Genomic DNA, 16317 nt, shown 5'->3' on the forward strand with positions numbered 1-16317 from the left:
TTCTTGATATTAATGTCTGAAATTGATCCTCAAGCAGCAGATAAAGTAAATAAACGGTTGTTTCATTCTCACTTGATTGGGAAAAAATAGCAAATCGGATTTCCAGCAGAAAAATGACGTGTTAAATGTTAACGAGTGCACATATAGCTGAGACCATCAATTTCCAGCGCAACTGATTCAGCGAAACTTTGAGTGACAGATCCACACACTTTGCATGCTCGCATGGACATATACAATTTTGAAGCTGAGAAGGTTGGACCTCATGTTTCAATTTCTCAAAAAAAAAATCACAAATAAACACTACTCTCTCTATTTTTATTTACTTGTCGTATTAGGTATGTTCTAAATCAATCTTGGCAAACTTTAACTAAATTTATAGAAAGAAATAATAATATTCACAATACCAAATTTGTTTGATTGAATCCACCATGGAATATACATTGATAGTGCATATGTTGAATAGTATAGTTGGTGCTAGATTTTTCTATAGATTTGGTCAAAGTTAGTTAGGTCTGATTTATGATAAATCTAATACGATATGTAAATAAAAATAGAGGGAGTATGTACATCATGACAATTTTGCTTTTTGTGAAATTTGCTATGGTATATATTATCTTTTGATAATTCCAGATGATATTATCTCTTGGGTGCATTACTTTATCAGTTGGCTTCATCCAAAGAAAAGAATATTGAGTTTGATACTATTTACATTTTAACTAATAATTAACCGTAAATGACTAGCCTTCTATGACACATAAAACGGTGCATTAGATTCTTAGAGCCGCTTTAGCGTATAAATTTTGTGAGGATGCTCCAAACTACAACGTCAAGAAGACGCTAAATTTTAAAACCTCTCCAGCGTATGGCACCTTCATTTGGTCAAAGATGGGTCCCACAACTTCTTAAAAAAATCTCCACCATCTCTCTTCTAGAGGAATTCGGTGGACACGCATGCAGCCTATCCTTGTTGAGATCTGACAGATGCTATTTTTTCTATTCCTTAGCTTGGGTGCGCAAGTAAGGCCCCGTTTGGCAGGGCTTCGGCTCTTCCAAAAACAGCTCCGGCTCTGGCTCTTTAGATGGAGCGGCTTCTCTGGTGGAGTTGGAGCCGTTTTAGAAAATGTTTGGCAAAACAGCTTCACTTGTTAGATTGATGTGTAAGCCACGTGAAGCCACGATTTCATGGCTTCACCTTGCCTGTGTAAGCCGCCGACGGCTTCAGAACCGGCTTCACGTGTGAAGCCGGTCCTGAAACAAACGTTTGGGAGAGCTTCACGTAAAGCCGCTCGTGAAGCCCTCCCAAAAGCCGTGCCAAACGAGGCCTAAGCTTCGGGTTCTAGTGGAGCACCGGTGAAAATTTTTACTGTCGGTAGTGTCCTCAGCTTACTCTCTCTCATCGTAGCACAACAAAAAAAAAAACGTACGCTGGAGCTGCTCTTATATCATAATATACACGTTGAAATTTATAATGGTCAATGTAAATGTGAGCGCCCAAGAACATTACTACTCCACAAACCACAATTTTAGAATCATCATTCATCATTGGCGAAAACATCTGGCAGGAGAGGAGAGGGAGCCGAGTGTATATTTGTTCAAAAACACTGCTACTCCCACCTGATTGGCTGTGCTGTCCCTCTCGCGGATCGCCCCTCAGAAACTCATCCCTGCCGTCCAAACCCCTCCCGAGCTGGCCGTCCATTTCCTCGCCCACGGATCACCGGGCCCACCACCTCTCCCCACCCCCGCCACTCCCTTTAAACACAACCCCTCTTGGCATTTGGGCGGCATCACACCACTCGAATTCTCGCGCTCAGATTCCCCAATTTTCCCTCCTCCAAAGCTCTCCCGAAGCGCGGCAGCGGCGACCATGGACGCCAGCGGAGCCACCGGGAAGGTGAAGAAGGGGGCGGCCGGGCGCAAGGCGGGTGGCCCCAGGAAGAAGTCGGTGTCGCGGTCCGTGAAGGCCGGGCTCCAGTTCCCCGTAGGCCGCATCGGGCGCTACCTCAAGAAGGGCCGGTACGCGCAGCGCGTCGGCACCGGCGCCCCCATCTACCTCGCGGCCGTCCTCGAGTACCTCGCCGCCGAGGTGCTGGAGCTGGCCGGCAACGCGGCGAGGGACAACAAGAAGACGCGCATCATCCCGCGCCACGTGCTCCTTGCGATCCGTAACGACGAGGAGCTCGGGAAGCTGCTGGCCGGCGTCACCATCGCCCACGGCGGCGTCCTCCCCAACATCAACCCGGTGCTGCTGCCCAAGAAGGCCGCGGAGAAGGCGGCCAGCGGCGGCGCCAAGGAGGCCAAGTCGCCCAAGAAGGGCGCCAAATCCCCGAAGAAGGCTTAGACAGTAGAGACTCCAGTAGCACTGTGGTGTAACATGTTGGTGTTTAGATTTGTGGATGGGTTGTGTTCTGGTCTAATTTCGTCGTGGCTTGTGATCTGTGTTCATCAGTGAGATTTTCAGAAATCTGGGCTCGTTAGTTACTATATATGACCTGTTTCTTGTCCACATTTGCAACTCGGGTGGATATGTTTGCGGTTTCAGTTTAGAGTAGTACGGAATGAGCAGTGACAACAACTCTGCGTCGAAAGAGGGCAAGAGGCTAGAAGTGGCAAGAAACATATAAGGTCAAGTTCAAGGAAGTGAATCCGTATTGGAACATCCCACGTTCAGACATCATGCCAAAACGAGTTCATGAGATGAGAGACCAGTAGTTTGGATCGCACTTGAAAGATGTTGCCAGTAGCAATATATGAGATGGGACCTCAGCGGAATTGCATTCGCGTTTACCTTAGATCACTGCACTGTAGTTGGGGACACTTGTAAATAGTTGACATCTGCACTGAATTACAATTGCTCCACGACGTGTTATTTCCTAACTAGGGAAAAAAAATACAACCGGGAAACTTGTGTACGTGTAGTATATAATCTTCCTTTTCCTCCTGCACATTTCTGCATTTTGCTACTCTGTTAAATTGGCCATCCAACGATACACATCTATGCAGAGGCCAGAGAGTCCAATACGGTGCTCCATTTGCTGTCCACATGAGTTAACTACCGTCAGTATTCTTCTTGCGCCTTCCTGTCAATTGGTAATTCCTAAATTAGTTGCCGTGTCAAAAAGAAATAAGTTTGTGTCATCAGGACACAAATGATACATCTAACATCATATTAACTGTCCCAGTAACCCTTTTCATTTTACAATAATCATTGATCGAAGGCACCCATAGCCTCTGACCCTGTCTTACCATTAGTGCCTTTATTCCAGAGGATCTCAGAGTCAATTGTGCTGAGATGGGGATCATCAAGCCTCTTCCATGTCTTGATGGACTTCACTCCTCGCCATTCACCGTTGTCTGTCTTCTCAAGTTGCACAGACACCACCCTTGCTCTCCTTGACCACCCAGACTTCCCGTAGGCATGGTAACCAAATCCGCCAGCATAGCATAGCTGAATACCACTGAGCTTTCCGCAGAAGTCATTAATGTGATCATGTCCAATAAAGGCGGCCTTCACATCTCCAGCCTCCACCATGGAGGCAAAGAACCCAGAGTTGATTGATGCTGAGCTAATTCCCTCCTGTTTTACTCCAGTGATATTGGCTGCGGTAAAGCTGCTGAACTCCGGCAGTGGAATATGGAAGAACACAAGGCCAGGTGCTGGCTCCTTCTGCTTCGGGTTTTCATTCATATACTTTCTCTGCAATTTTTTAGATGACCGTTTGTGATGAGTAGAATTAAACCTAACATAATGATCTTTCTGAACAGAAATCAATGTATAAAGATAAACTCCGGGAGGCTTTATCTGGTTACATTTAATGTAAATTGATCTGACATTTAGAAACAAAGAATTTTGGGAACTATATCATCACCAACCGTAATTAAAATTGTTTCACTTAGCAATGTACTTACTGATTTAAGACATCTGAATGACTAAAGATAGCACTTTGCACAGTTAAAATTGGTACATCATGCAAATCAGTAGTACATATTTTAGGAAGCTTGTAATATAAGATATGCTGCCCTCCAATTCATCATTTTCTCTCAGCTGATTCACAATGATTTGTTTCTAAAATATAATAGATGTCACAAAAGTGATCCAATTTATATATTAGGAGCAATAGTCCTGACCTGTTTGAGTTATTGTACAAGACAAAACAAAGAGTTAAGATAGGTGTTTCTTCTAAAGGAATATCACCAACTTACCTGTAGGCTTGAAGATGTTTGTTGGAACCAGACTTGCTGTGAGGCCTTGATCCAACCATAACCTTTGATTGACGGTACAGTAGAATAGTCACCACTGTCTAGGAAATACAGGTTGAGCACTGATTTTTCACCCAGTGATGTTCCTTCAACCCCGGAAACTTCCAAATTATAATTGCCATAGCCATCAATTTCAATTCCTTCGGGGTTGAGTCCTGAAAGGCTGTCCTTCATGCTCACAAGGTGACGCATTACACCGTCACGCTACAGCGTACCCTCTTGGTCATGGTTCCCAATCACAGTTGCCCAAGGAAGTTTGTCAATGGCTGGGGCAATCGTTGCATCCATAGACTTGGCCGCGTCACTTGAATCCGCACCATAGATGTTATCACCTGCACAATGAAATTTGATTAGTAGTTTATTATGGTGAAATGTATGAACTATGGACATCACTGCTATGACATAATTGTGCAAACATTAATATAAAAGCTGGCCGGGAGCAGAAACATTAGCGTATCAAACAAAAGAATTAAAATATCAAACAAAGGAAGGATTAAAAACAAAAGAATAAAAAAATCACTGCAACGAATCTGGCCGGGAGCAGAAACATTAGTGTATCGTTGCTTTTCCTTTTGATGAATCTCATGCATGCAGTCTAATCATTGTTTTTCCTTTTACATTTTGGGCTGAATTAAGTGCTGGACCGAATTGGTAAAATATACTCCCTCTGTCCTAAAATGTAAGACATTTTGATTTGTCCTAAGTCAAATTGTTACAAGTTTGATCAAATTTATAGAAAAAAGTACTCCCTCCATCCAATTATGCAAGACCTATTTTTGCTTGGCTCAAAGACCAAGAAAAGCACTCTCGTCATTAGCTTTTCTTGGAAAAAACAACCAGCGTTTATTGCGGATTTGATTACTCTCTGCATATGCTTTCACTCCCGAGGCATGCATGCGATGAATTACTGCCGCACCGATTCCCGAAGCGTCACTCATGAGGAAAAACCAAAATAGGCCTTGCATATCTAGATTTTTCAGATTTGCTAATGAGCCTTGGATAGTTGGATGGAGAGAGTAATAACATTTTGAATGCCAAATGAGAATAATTAGATATATTATGAAATATACTTTTTAATTTACTTATTTGATGTGTTAGATGTTAGTATTCTTCTCTATAAAATTAATCAAATTTAGACTATTTTAATTTAGAACAAAGCAAAATGCACATTTGAGAACGGAGGAAGTACATGAAATCATCACGCCTGATATATAGCCTTTCCGGTCGTGGTGCGACCCTCTACCCGTGGCTTTGGACTAGATGCAGACGCTAGCAGGAGGCGGATCCGCCGGGACCCATGTCCCTGGACCCGTCAGTATGAAGAACCCAGCTCGGATCCGCCGGGACCCATGTCCCTGTACCCGTCAGTATAAAGAACCCAGCTCGTAGATAGGTTATTGCAATATTTAATATTTTGAAAATAAATTAGAACAATTTTTACACCTCGGTAAACTAAGGACAAAAAACTACAACTTTAGGTTTCAATGGGAAAAAAACCCTGCACACTGTTAGCCTTTGTGGCATGCATCAGGTGGGCCCACAATATCAGCCTCTAGCTTCGTGAGATAGTTTGTAGTTTTCAAAAATTTTACTCTAATATACCCCTACATCAGCATTTCTACTGCACCTACACGACCCCCCCCCCCGCCCCCCCCCCCATAAATTTCTAGTTACATGCCAACAAAGAGTGCCATGGAATGGCAAAGGTGGGAGACGGTTTATTTATTGGAACAAGTCCGTTTTACCCCCTGAATTTGTCAAGGAGTCTAAATTACCCCCCTAAACTACAATACCAGGAATAGAGCCCCCCTCAACTCTCAAAACCAGACAAATCACCCCCCTGGACTATGTGGAGGCGGTTTCCCATCATGGGCCCCACCTGTCAATCTCTCTCCTCTCTCTCTATCCCCGCAGGGCCGGCGCCTCCCCTGCACCCTTCGCCGGGCGCCGCCGGGAGCTCGCCCTCTCCACTGCGGAGGACACGGCGGGCGGCCGGCGCGGTGGCCACGGCGGCGAGGGCCCCTCCTGCTCCCGGCGCACGCGATGCGAGCAGGGGGCACGGAGCTGCGGCGGCTCGCTCGTCCCCGCGCCGTCCGCCGGCCATGGTGCCGTTGCTCCCTCCGTCGGCCGTTGCTCCCCAAACCTGGCCGGCGCGCCGGATCCCGCAACCAGGCCACGGAGGTGTGGCGAGGCGGAGGCGCGCGCGGCGAGGGCGAGGCGGATCCCGGCGGCACCAGCAGCGCGCGCGGCGAGGGCGAGCCTCCCCTGCTCCCTGCATGCCCCTCCCCTGCTCCGGCTGGCCCGGGGCGAGCGGATCCGGGCGCCGGGGGGGGGGGGGGGCGGCGAGCAGGGCCGCACGCCCCGACCCGTCCGCCCCTCCTCCGCCAGCTCGGCGCCGCCGACCCGCCCGCCCCTCTCCGCGCCCACGCTCCACCGGCCGCCAGTCCATGCCTTCTCGAGCTCCGTCTCCGGCCGCGTCTCGTCCCGCATCTCGAGCTCCGCCGTCAGCAGCCTCGCCCTGCAGCTCAAGCTCCACCTGCTTGCCGCGTCGCCCCGTCGATCGAACCCTGCCGCTCGAGCTCCGCCACTGGGCCCAAGTCCTCGTGCCTCGCCCCGAAGCAGACGCTGCCCAAGCTCGGGCAGCGGGGCGAGGTGGAGAGCTCGGGCGGCGGGGAGGAACCGGCGGCGGGTGGAGAGGCAGGTGCGGAGGACTCTAGCGGCGGTGGGGGACGCGACGCCGGCGTTGACTCCGCTGGTGAGCTCGGGGGAGAGAGAAAAGAGAGAGATGAGAGACTGACAGGTGGGGCCTACAGTGGAAAACCTCCTCCACACGGTCCAGAGACTGACAGGTGGGGCCTACAGTGGAAAACCTCCTCCACACGGTCCAGGGGGTGATTTGTCCGGTTTTGAGAGTTGAGGGGGATTCTATTCCCGGTATTGTAGTTTAGGGGGGTAATTCAGACTCCTTGACAAGTTCGGGGGGGGGGGGGGGGATGGGCTTGTTCCTTATTTATTTTAAGTAGTTCATCGTATATACACTGAAGGTAAAATGCGTCCAGCAAAATACGACTTCGACGGAGTAGTTCCACAACCGCGTATTATCCATATTTCCACTGGAAAAGATTGCAACACCCATACTAACAACAGAGTAACCAACAAGTGGACCTCCCAGCTTTGTACCCCATCTATGCATGATGATCAATAGCTGGTATCTCTATAAAATATGCAGGGAAACCCAGTGGAAGTGTCTGCATATCTCCTTACTGCTCTGAATTCTGAACAATATACACATCCAGATGTGAACCTTAACCGACAACGAAAAGGGCGTGCCAGAACCTGCGGTGGCCAGAGAGCTAAGCCCTCATTGTCTCACAGCATTGCTCGTCCGTGGATACCAGTACCGTGATGATGATGATTCACCAAATAAAATACCCATATCAAATGCAGAGTTGGTGCTATAACTTGGAGCGCGATCTCAACGGGCATCCATCTTCGAAAGCGTGGCCAAGTACTTCCTCGATGCGCTTCACAAGCAGAATCTGCCAGCAGCAAAATAAATATAAATCAGCACCCAATGTTTGAAGAATGTGATAAACTTCTTCCATAACTACCTTACTCGTACGTTCTGTAGTGTTAGTCTGTTAAGAGTACACACGAGTACGAGAAAAATGCACTTTGACACAAGTTAGTAACTTAGTATCTACAATCAACACAACATTGGCGAAACTACAAGTCTACAACAAACAGGAGGCCTGAGCAATGTCAAGCAAGCAACAATGCAACTGCGTACCTCCATGCCAGACAGAATGGGTGATGGAACCTCAGTCAAGTCCTTCAAGTTCCTTTCAGGTAAAATTACTCTCTTGATTCCATAACGGTGTGCCGCAAGTACCTGTATTCCATGAAAAAATTGAAGTTAATAAAGCAGAAGAGTACCATACGAAAATGACTAAAACTTCCACAGTTTTAAAGTAAACAAGAAATTAAGGAAGCGATATTAATGGCCACAAACCTTATCTACAGTTTTAAAGTGAGAAAGAAACTAATGAAGCGATATTAATGGCCACTCACCTTATCTTTAACACCACCAACTGGCAACACAAGGCCCCTTAGAGTCATCTCTCCAGTCATAGCAGTATCTGCTCTGACTTTTCTGTTACTAAAAAGTGATACTAGTGATGTTACCAATGTCACTCCTGCAGAAGGGCCATCCTTTGGCACAGCACCAGCAGGAAAATGTATGTGAATATCACGGCTCTCCAATAAGTTGATATCAGAAGTAGGTGACAAGTTCAGGTCAGCAGCTCTTGCTCTCACCTGTAAAAGATCAAGGTTGTTTTTGTAGTTGCACAACAAAAATGGCGTTTGAGATGCTCCAATAAACAAAACTACTAATTACAAAATGTAGATTCTCATGTTTCCTACAAATAGTTTTTGCAAAGGAACATACTGTCAAGATTCCGCAGGTTCTGCTAACAGAGTTTAAACAGACATAGCAGTAGAATTTCATCAATGCATATAAGTGATAAGAAGATCCATACCCATGTCAAAGCTAGCTGTGCCGACTCCTTAATAACATCACCAAGCTGTCCAGTCAAGTGCAAGTCACCCTTACCCGCCATGGCTGTAGCCTCCACAAATTGAACTTCCCCACCAAATGAAGTCCAAACAAGCCCAACAGAAACTCCTGGGCTTGCTACACGATCTGCAGCTTCTCCATCATCAAATCTAGGAGGCTGTAGCACAATATCAAGTACAAATTCATATACCACAAAAAGAAGGTCAGGAATTTGAAGTTGTCCATGAAATTAGACTTAAACCATGTGTAAAGATAATAGCATACCCCAAGCACTTTTTCTAGCATAGCTTCATCAACAATCATAGGAGATGGATTTTCATAAGTATTTGATATATCATGGCCCATAGGAATAACTTCCATTTCAACTTCACCACCATCAGCAAGCCTTGAATCCAGAAGAGTTGTAGTAATTGGTTGTATTTCCTTGCCAAGTCTAAGAGTGTTAGCTTGCTCTGCAACCTTGACAGCAGCTGCTCGGGCCAATGAAGCTAGGTTCCGCTCAAGATTACGTACTCCAGCTTCTCTCGTGTATCTCTCAATGATCAGTCTGACCATAGCCTACACACATGATGGCAACCATGCAATCAGAATAAGGGATGCATGAGATCAAGAATTCCAATTAAACAATAAGAAGCAGATGTGACATATAAATCAACCATGCAGAGCAATCCATTGCAACAGCAGCTGTAAAGTACACACTGGAATCAGTTATATCAACTAGTTAAGTGCAAGTTCATTTGTTGCAAACATGTCAAACAGGTAGAATATAGCACAATTTCCAATTTGTGGTCAATGAGCTAACATAATGAAAAGATATCTCAAGATACAGCAAAATTTTCTAGCATCAACTGATATTGCTCATATTTTATCACCACAAACAAAATAGCATGCCTCCATACATAAGCAAAGAATAGCATCTGAAGTTGTCACTATTAAGTGGCCATAAACACCCTTATTTTTGCCATCAAAACACTACATGTTTTATAGTGAAAAAGGTGCAGCATGAATATTATGTTTGCAATGAAGGCATTTTGGCATTCATTACTTTTATGGACACAAAATCAATACAGTACAAAGAGTGCAGAATGGGAAAGGTGCAGCGAAACTGCAGCTGCTACATACCTCAGGAATCTGAAGATACGCCGAACTCAAGCCATGCTGCTCCAATACCCTTGGTATGAGATGTTTCATGGCTATTCTGAGCTTCTCTTCAGGTGTGTAACCTGGTAGCTCAATGACCTCCATCCTATCTAACAGAGGAGGGGGGATAGGTTGCATCCTGTTGGCAGTTGCAACAAATATGACCTTTGACAGGTCGAACGGAACATTCAAATAGCTGGTGAACACGTTAAGGAATCCTAGTATTGTCCACTAGTCTATAAGACTACAGGTCAAGAAAGTACAATCTCAAAGAATCTAGCGAGTACTGAAGTTACAAATAAGCCATCTCAGCACACTCTCAAAGAATTATGTGAGTATTAAAGTCATAAATAAACTATCTCACAGGCAAATTGTAATTATTTGACTAAATCTCCAACCCTCACACTAAGTGGCATGGAGACATGATGAGTTCGAATAACTCACACATGCCAATTGTAAACATTGTCTAGAAGTACACCTGTCTAATTCGTTCAAAAATGAACAGACATGTCATAGCTTCACTTTGAAAAGACAAATCAAAGGATACTGGTCATTGAATGTTTTGTTCTGCTCAGGATCAAGAACTTCTAGTAGCGCTGATGCTGGATCCCCACGTACATCAGAACCGGTCTTGTCAATTTCGTCGAGAAGCATCACTGGGTTGCTGACAGATACTCTCTGCATTTTTATTTAATCAATAGCATATGAGCATGGCATCACCTGAAAAATGTTTATTCAAATAGTATCTTGAATATTCCAGGTCACATCTAGGCTTCTAGTTGATACTTTGTAAACTGTGCTACCAACCATTATTTAATAGACTGAAAGAGGGACCTAACACTGACAGCAGTCAGCAGATCTTTTTGAAGTAGCTGTTGAGTATACTCCGTAGAATATAAGTATGCTAGATGAGCATCTCTCAAAAGGTGTAGGTTAGAAGAACAGATAGTTTAGAGAGAAGAGGTATTAAAAATAAGCATAATTACAGAACTAATTGATTCTCCCAGTGGTATTGCCTTTATAGCTACTCAACAAATGGGAAGAACAGGACTGAACCTTTAGTCCATCAATAAGTCTCCCTGGCATGCTTCCAATGTATGTCCTTCGGTGACCCCTGATATCAGCTTCATCCTTTACACCACCAAGAGAGATTCTTATGAACTTCCTGTTCAGGGCCTTTGCAATGGAGGAAGCCAAAGATGTCTTCCCAACACCAGGTGGCCCCACAAAACACAGCACTGGACCCCTGGCATCAGGTTTAAGCTGCAAGCAAATTGATAGATCTCCATAAGACATAAACTATATTAACCAGATCCGTACATACGAATAAGATACAAGTCAAATTACCAACCTTACGAACAGCCAAATACTCAATAATCCGCTGCTTAACTTTTGTTAGCCCATAATGATCCCGGTCAAGACTCTCTTTCGCAGCTCTAAGGTCGAGCTCCCTTTCTTCACTGACCTTTTGCCAAGGAAGGTCGGCAAGAAGTTCTAAGTAAGCTCGAGAGCTACTGTATCCAGGTTGCTGAGGTTGCATCTTTCGTAGGCGCCTGTAAAAGAAAGCTGGCTAAATATACAAAGCTCCAGTAGCATATGCGTATGTGAAAAGAGAAGGATATGACAGGATAGGTTACCTCAACTCCCTTTGAGCATGCTTCCAAATATTAGCAGGCATTCCTGCGGTCTGCATCTTCCTTTCCAGTGCAACCACGTCATCTTCATCATCATCATTATCACCAAGTTCCTCTTTAATAGCCCTCATCTGCAAATTAGCAGGCTCATCACATCAGAAGTAGAAGCGTATGCTGAAAATAAACAGACCTGAAAACTAAAGCTACTAACATCCACTTGCAAACGTGCAGAACATACAAACAGCCCAAAAATTCTAGATCTTCAGGCATGGATAATGGAGCTTAGCTAGCGAACCTGTTGGCGCAGTAGAAATTCTTTTTGCGACTTCGACAACTGCCCCTCAACCTTCTGCGTTATTTTCTCAGCAACAAGAATCGACTGCCATAACAAGCAAAAAATAAACAAATTAATGAATACCTTATACAACAGAAGTCAATTACAACATTAATCAATAAACAACAAACTACAAAGCATCTTCACCTGCAGGTGTCTGTCTACAAGTTCAGTTGCCTTTGAAAGTCTAACTTTCAAGTCAACTGAATCCAGCATGGAAAGCTGCTCCTCAAAGCTTATTTCAAAGCTAGCAACAAAGATATCAGCTAGCCTATAAACAGGAACGGTATCAAGAAGCACCTTTGTCCTACTAACTGTCTTCTGCTTCTGCAGTTAGGGGAAAAACAGTATCATAGTAAGTCAAAGATCAATCATAATTTCAAGTATTTCACTAGCATAGCACACAGGCACCATGGATCACATAAAGAGGCAGCTGGCTGCATTGATAAGCACTAGAGAAATATTTCTCTTAGAATTATTGTTTCACCATCTCATATGGATCCAGATGCACAAAAGTTAATCTGTCACTACCCACTACTTCCATTGAATTTTCAATTTTTTCAGTAAATTGAGGGACCAACCAAGACTTGGAATCTGATACAAGTAAATAAATATGTAAAGTTCTGCTCAAATTATTTACCTGTTCTAGAACAGAAATTAGTTCCATGGCAGTAGCTTTAAATTGTCTAGAAAGAGCAATGAGATCTGGGTCTTGCTCCGCCTGCTCCAATTCTTAACATATTAGAGATGTAAAAGTCAGTTTCATAAATAGTATATTTGAAAAGACAAAACAGATAAAAATCACAGAAATATTTAGGAAAGAACTTTTTCTAGATACGCTAACTGCACTTATGATATGGTTGTACTTTCTAGAAAAAATAATATGGTTCTACTAGCAGCCACAAACTTATGATTTATGATGATGCTTGTTGATTAATTGTGAGAATAAAACAAGTTTTTTATTTGAAAAATTTACCAGTCTTTGTCATGTCAAGGCGTGAAACACGGGCAACATGGTATGATCCTCTTGTACTCAGTTCCTGAACACTGAACCTACATAGACCTTCAAGAACAACAATGTATGTGACCCTTCCACTTGGCTTCTCTACCCCTCTGGAAAGGTGTAAAGCTCTAGCAGCAACTCCCCTGAACATGGAGGGCAAAGAGAAGTTAAGCCTAGATTGAAACAAAAAATAAATAAATCATAAGGTGTATAAATCATAAGGTGTATCAGAATAGATAAAAGATGCATAATGTAAGTTATCTATAAGCCATCGTATTTCCTCTTATTATGTAATCATAGGTTGAACATAGCTTAAGTTATAGCTGGAAATGACAGATATTCAGAGTTCAACTAATCTTATGTAGGAGGAAGTAGGTTGAGCACACATAAACATGGTGTTAACCTATGATTAATTGTGCATGAGTGGAATGCAACCTCCTCTGATTAAACTTGTTAACAAAAACTGTGCAAAAAGTTCCTGGGAGAGATAACCATGTGAAGAATATTGTTCACTGCCAATCCATTCAATCAATTTACTTTATCCTAGACCACTGCAGGATAATAAAGAAACAACAATTTGCCTCCATCTAAATGCAGCATAACACCACATAGTAATATCTACCAACAGTCAAATGTGTTCATAACCTAGTTCATGATAAAATACATGGATCAGATAAGTAAAGATACTGATGTCACACACTTGCTGTGCCAGTGAATGGGCTCCTTCCCATTCTTTGTGTCCTGCTTTGACGTCTCTCCCGGAGAACCGCCTGCCTTACTGCTTCCCTCACCTGAATCACTGCCCACACCTGCAAAAGTAATAACAAAATAGTAAGTAAATGTATGTCCACAGTGCCCACCACTTCGCACATATAGAAAAATTCGAAGCTTTAGTCTATATCTCACCAGGAGACAGCAACGATCCAACAGCTCCAGCCTCTGAGTCCCGCACAGGAAGTACCCCGATCAGGCCCTTCTCCTCCTTCTGCCAGAGTTCTTGCTCCACTAGCTTCACACTACAGAGCGGAACAATCACGCATATGAAGTCTCAAATACATTACAGAAACCAATTCAAAGTCCAAAACAACCCGCATTTCCCCTCTCCGTGTGAGTCAATACATTACAGTAATACAGTAAGCTGCCTCCCAAAAGAAGCTCAACCACAAGTGACCAAACTGCACCTAAAAAAGTCGGGCAATAACCGAAAGGTGGAAAACTGGACGCAGAATCTGCCAGTCTCAAAAGCAACAGCCCACTGAAAACCCAAACTTGAATTCACGAGAGCATGCAACAAGGAATTATAATTTGGCCCCTCTCAAACCAGAAAACCAAATTCTACTTAATTCACATACTGCTCCAAAATTGAAGCATAACAAGTCGCAAATTCGTAGCAAGAGGAGTTAATTAGATGCCACACCTGACACATGCCTATAAACAGTTCCGACGGGGAGAAAACCTAGCGAGTTTAAAACAAAAGTCCCTGAACTGAAAACCCTGCGCCCGTACGCTGAGAGCAGAGCGAATTAAGCCCAGAACAAAACTCGAATCGCACACCGCGGCTGATCGGGCGTCTCTAGAAGCTCTCGACGGTTGGTACCGGTGCGGGCTTTGCGCGCTCACCTGCTGGGGTTGGTGCAGCGGATCCGCACGATGGCGCCAGGCAGGAGCACCTTGTTGCGGAACGGCAGTATGGCGAGCCGGCTCGGCAGCTCCACCGGCGAGTCCGCCATGGCGGGCACGCGAATCGCGTCGAAGTCGAGGTGGGTGGGGAGGCGCACCGGCGTACGGCACAGCAGAATAAAAAAACGGAAGAAAATTTGGAGGGTCAAGCTCTATTCAGGCTGGGTCAAGGGTTGCTTTGCGGTGCTGGGGTGGGCCCGGCCGGCGGGTCGTTAGGCCGGGCAGGGGTGGTGCCGGCGGGCCCGGATGTCAGCGAAGGGCGTCGGCTCGCGTGTGGGCGTGGCGCGCTGGTGGAGATAAGGGTGGCGCCGCGGGATCGACTGCGGGGAGGCGAGGACGTGGTCGAGACGTCGTCGCGTTGGATTGGCTGAGCCGGCCTGGGAAAGGGATCCGCTGCAGTTTGGCAGCCTGCAGTTGGGCCACTGCCAGGTGGGCCTGCATGTGTAGAACCCACGTGTCAGGGACACCACTGCAGGGCACTCAACTGCAGCGGATCTCGTTCCGCCTGCCTGCACTGGGGAACTGTAAAAGTTCCTCCGGTACACGATGGCGTCCGCAACAGCTCCCGCTATCGTTGCGGAAGCCGGCACCCACGCCAAATGTGGCGCAGGCAGCGGACGCCTGCTACCCGCCACCGTGGCGCGGGCCCGTGCGCCTCCCAACCGCCGCGCGCTCGCCCGTCGATGCCCAAGCTTCGCTGGCGACCTCCGCGCCGCCGCGCGCGCGCCGACCGCCGCGGACGCCGTCGTGGCCCCGTGCGGGAGGGGGCCTCCACGGCCGCCGCCGCCACAGGCCCCACGCGGAGAAGGCCGCCGGCGTCGTGGCCCCGCGCGAGGAGCCGAAGCCGAGGACGACGAGGAGTAGCTCGGCTCGGCCACGGACCACGGACGGGAGGGAGCTCCGTCGCCGGCCGCGGGGGCCCTGCAGCCGCCGTGACGGAGCGGAAGGGGACGCCGCCCCTGTGCCTGCGCCTCCCCTGCGCGAGCCTTCGCCGCGGCCCGACCACCGCGCCGCCCCTGCTCCTCCCCTGCGCGCGCGCCTCCGCCGTAGCCCGGCCGTCGCCCCTGCGCGCGCCTCCGCCGCGGGCCTGCCGTCGCCCCTGCGCGCGCCTCATCGAGGGAGGTGGGCCGCCGCCGCCGCGCCGCGCGGCAGTCCCGCCGGAGCCCGCCGAGCACCACCACAGAGGCGGGAGGAAGGGCGTCCACGCCAGCGACCTCAAGCCCGGCCGCCGCTGCAAAGGTGGAGCTCCAGGGGGCGGTGGAGGTGCTCCGGAGGCGGCGGCGCTGCAGGAGGGCCGGAGGGGGCGGAGATGGAGGAGGAAGGCCGTCGTTGCCCCGCGCGGAGGAGGCCGGGGAGGGAAGCAAGTCGCGTGCCTCAAGCGTGAATAGTGTACTCCCTCCGTTTTTTCGGACAAGTCTATTTACAACCTCGAACTAGTTAAGAAGTCCGTTTTTCAACCTCCAACTACGAAACCGGGTAACATAGGCCCTCGAACTGGCAAAACCGTCCGAATCACCCCCTTAGCAAGCTGTTTTGAGGGCGGTTTTGCTACAGTAACATTTCCGAATTTCTGGAATTTCATACCTCTCAATTAAATAATAAAGAAAGCATAGTTAATATTGTCTAAAAATCATGATATTTTTTTGGGAGGTAGATAAAAAGACAAGAAATCTATTTTGGCTAGATG

The 16317-nt window shown here is 46.7% G+C and overlaps 3 protein-coding genes and 1 pseudogene across 4 annotated transcripts; 2 read left to right on the forward strand and 2 right to left on the reverse strand.

Moving 5' to 3' along the window:
- Nucleotides 1-1770: 1770 nt before the first annotated feature.
- On the forward strand, nucleotides 1771-2506 carry LOC120661363 (histone H2A-like). The gene has a single exon (XM_039940210.1). It carries the CDS (start codon nucleotides 1868-1870, stop codon nucleotides 2339-2341), a length of 474 nt encoding a protein of 157 aa, XP_039796144.1. The 5' UTR covers nucleotides 1771-1867; the 3' UTR covers nucleotides 2342-2506.
- A 228-nt stretch (nucleotides 2507-2734) lies between these two features.
- LOC120661362 lies at nucleotides 2735-4998 on the reverse strand (annotated as a pseudogene).
- Nucleotides 4999-5953: 955 nt separating this feature from the next.
- On the reverse strand, nucleotides 5954-14786 carry LOC120661364 (lon protease homolog 2, peroxisomal-like). Of its 2 annotated transcripts, XR_005669871.1 has the most exons (18): nucleotides 14571-14786; nucleotides 13857-13966; nucleotides 13651-13759; nucleotides 12924-13093; nucleotides 12588-12679; nucleotides 12095-12274; nucleotides 11909-11992; nucleotides 11617-11744; nucleotides 11331-11532; nucleotides 11036-11242; nucleotides 10527-10657; nucleotides 9962-10175; nucleotides 9104-9397; nucleotides 8802-8996; nucleotides 8332-8577; nucleotides 8051-8152; nucleotides 7271-7799; nucleotides 5954-5982 (listed from the first exon to the last, which is right to left on the reverse strand). XR_005669871.1 is itself a non-coding variant. In XM_039940211.1 (17 exons), the coding sequence occupies exons 1-17, from the start codon at nucleotides 14678-14680 to the stop codon at nucleotides 7716-7718; spliced, it is 2658 nt and encodes an 885-aa protein (XP_039796145.1). In that variant the 3' UTR covers nucleotides 7270-7715. The 2 variants fall into 2 exon arrangements, 1 of the variants encoding a protein (XP_039796145.1); XM_039940211.1 differs by lacking the exon at nucleotides 5954-5982 and having other exon boundaries at nucleotides 7270-7799; nucleotides 14571-14680.
- Nucleotides 14787-15313: 527 nt separating this feature from the next.
- Nucleotides 15314-16018, forward strand: LOC120662785 (translation initiation factor IF-2-like). Its single transcript, XM_039941862.1, has one exon. It carries the CDS (start codon nucleotides 15314-15316, stop codon nucleotides 16016-16018), a length of 705 nt encoding a protein of 234 aa, XP_039797796.1.
- Nucleotides 16019-16317: the final 299 nt, after the last annotated feature.

The sequence above is a fragment of the Panicum virgatum genome, chromosome 2N (assembly GCF_016808335.1).
Source record: "Panicum virgatum strain AP13 chromosome 2N, P.virgatum_v5, whole genome shotgun sequence".
Lineage (NCBI taxonomy): Eukaryota > Viridiplantae > Streptophyta > Magnoliopsida > Poales > Poaceae > Panicum > Panicum virgatum.

What these genes read in the sequence shown, in the direction of transcription:
- LOC120662785 (XM_039941862.1), top strand. Translation starts at nt 15,314, where the DNA reads ATGCCCAAGCTTCGCTGGCGACCTCCGCGCCGCCGCGCGCGCGCCGAC.
- LOC120661364 (XM_039940211.1), bottom strand. Translation starts at nt 14,680, where the DNA reads ATGGCGGACTCGCCGGTGGAGCTGCCGAGCCGGCTCGCCATACTGCCG. An exon ending in TTGTAGACAGACACCTGCAG is followed by an intron (nt 11,993 to 12,094) that starts GTGAAGATGCTT and finishes TTGTTATGGCAG; the next exon opens with TCGATTCTTGTTGCTGAGAA. An exon ending in GACTTATTGATGGACTAAAG is followed by an intron (nt 10,658 to 11,035) that starts GTTCAGTCCTGT and finishes ATAAAAATGCAG; the next exon opens with AGAGTATCTGTCAGCAACCC.
- LOC120661363 (XM_039940210.1), top strand. Translation starts at nt 1,868, where the DNA reads ATGGACGCCAGCGGAGCCACCGGGAAGGTGAAGAAGGGGGCGGCCGGG.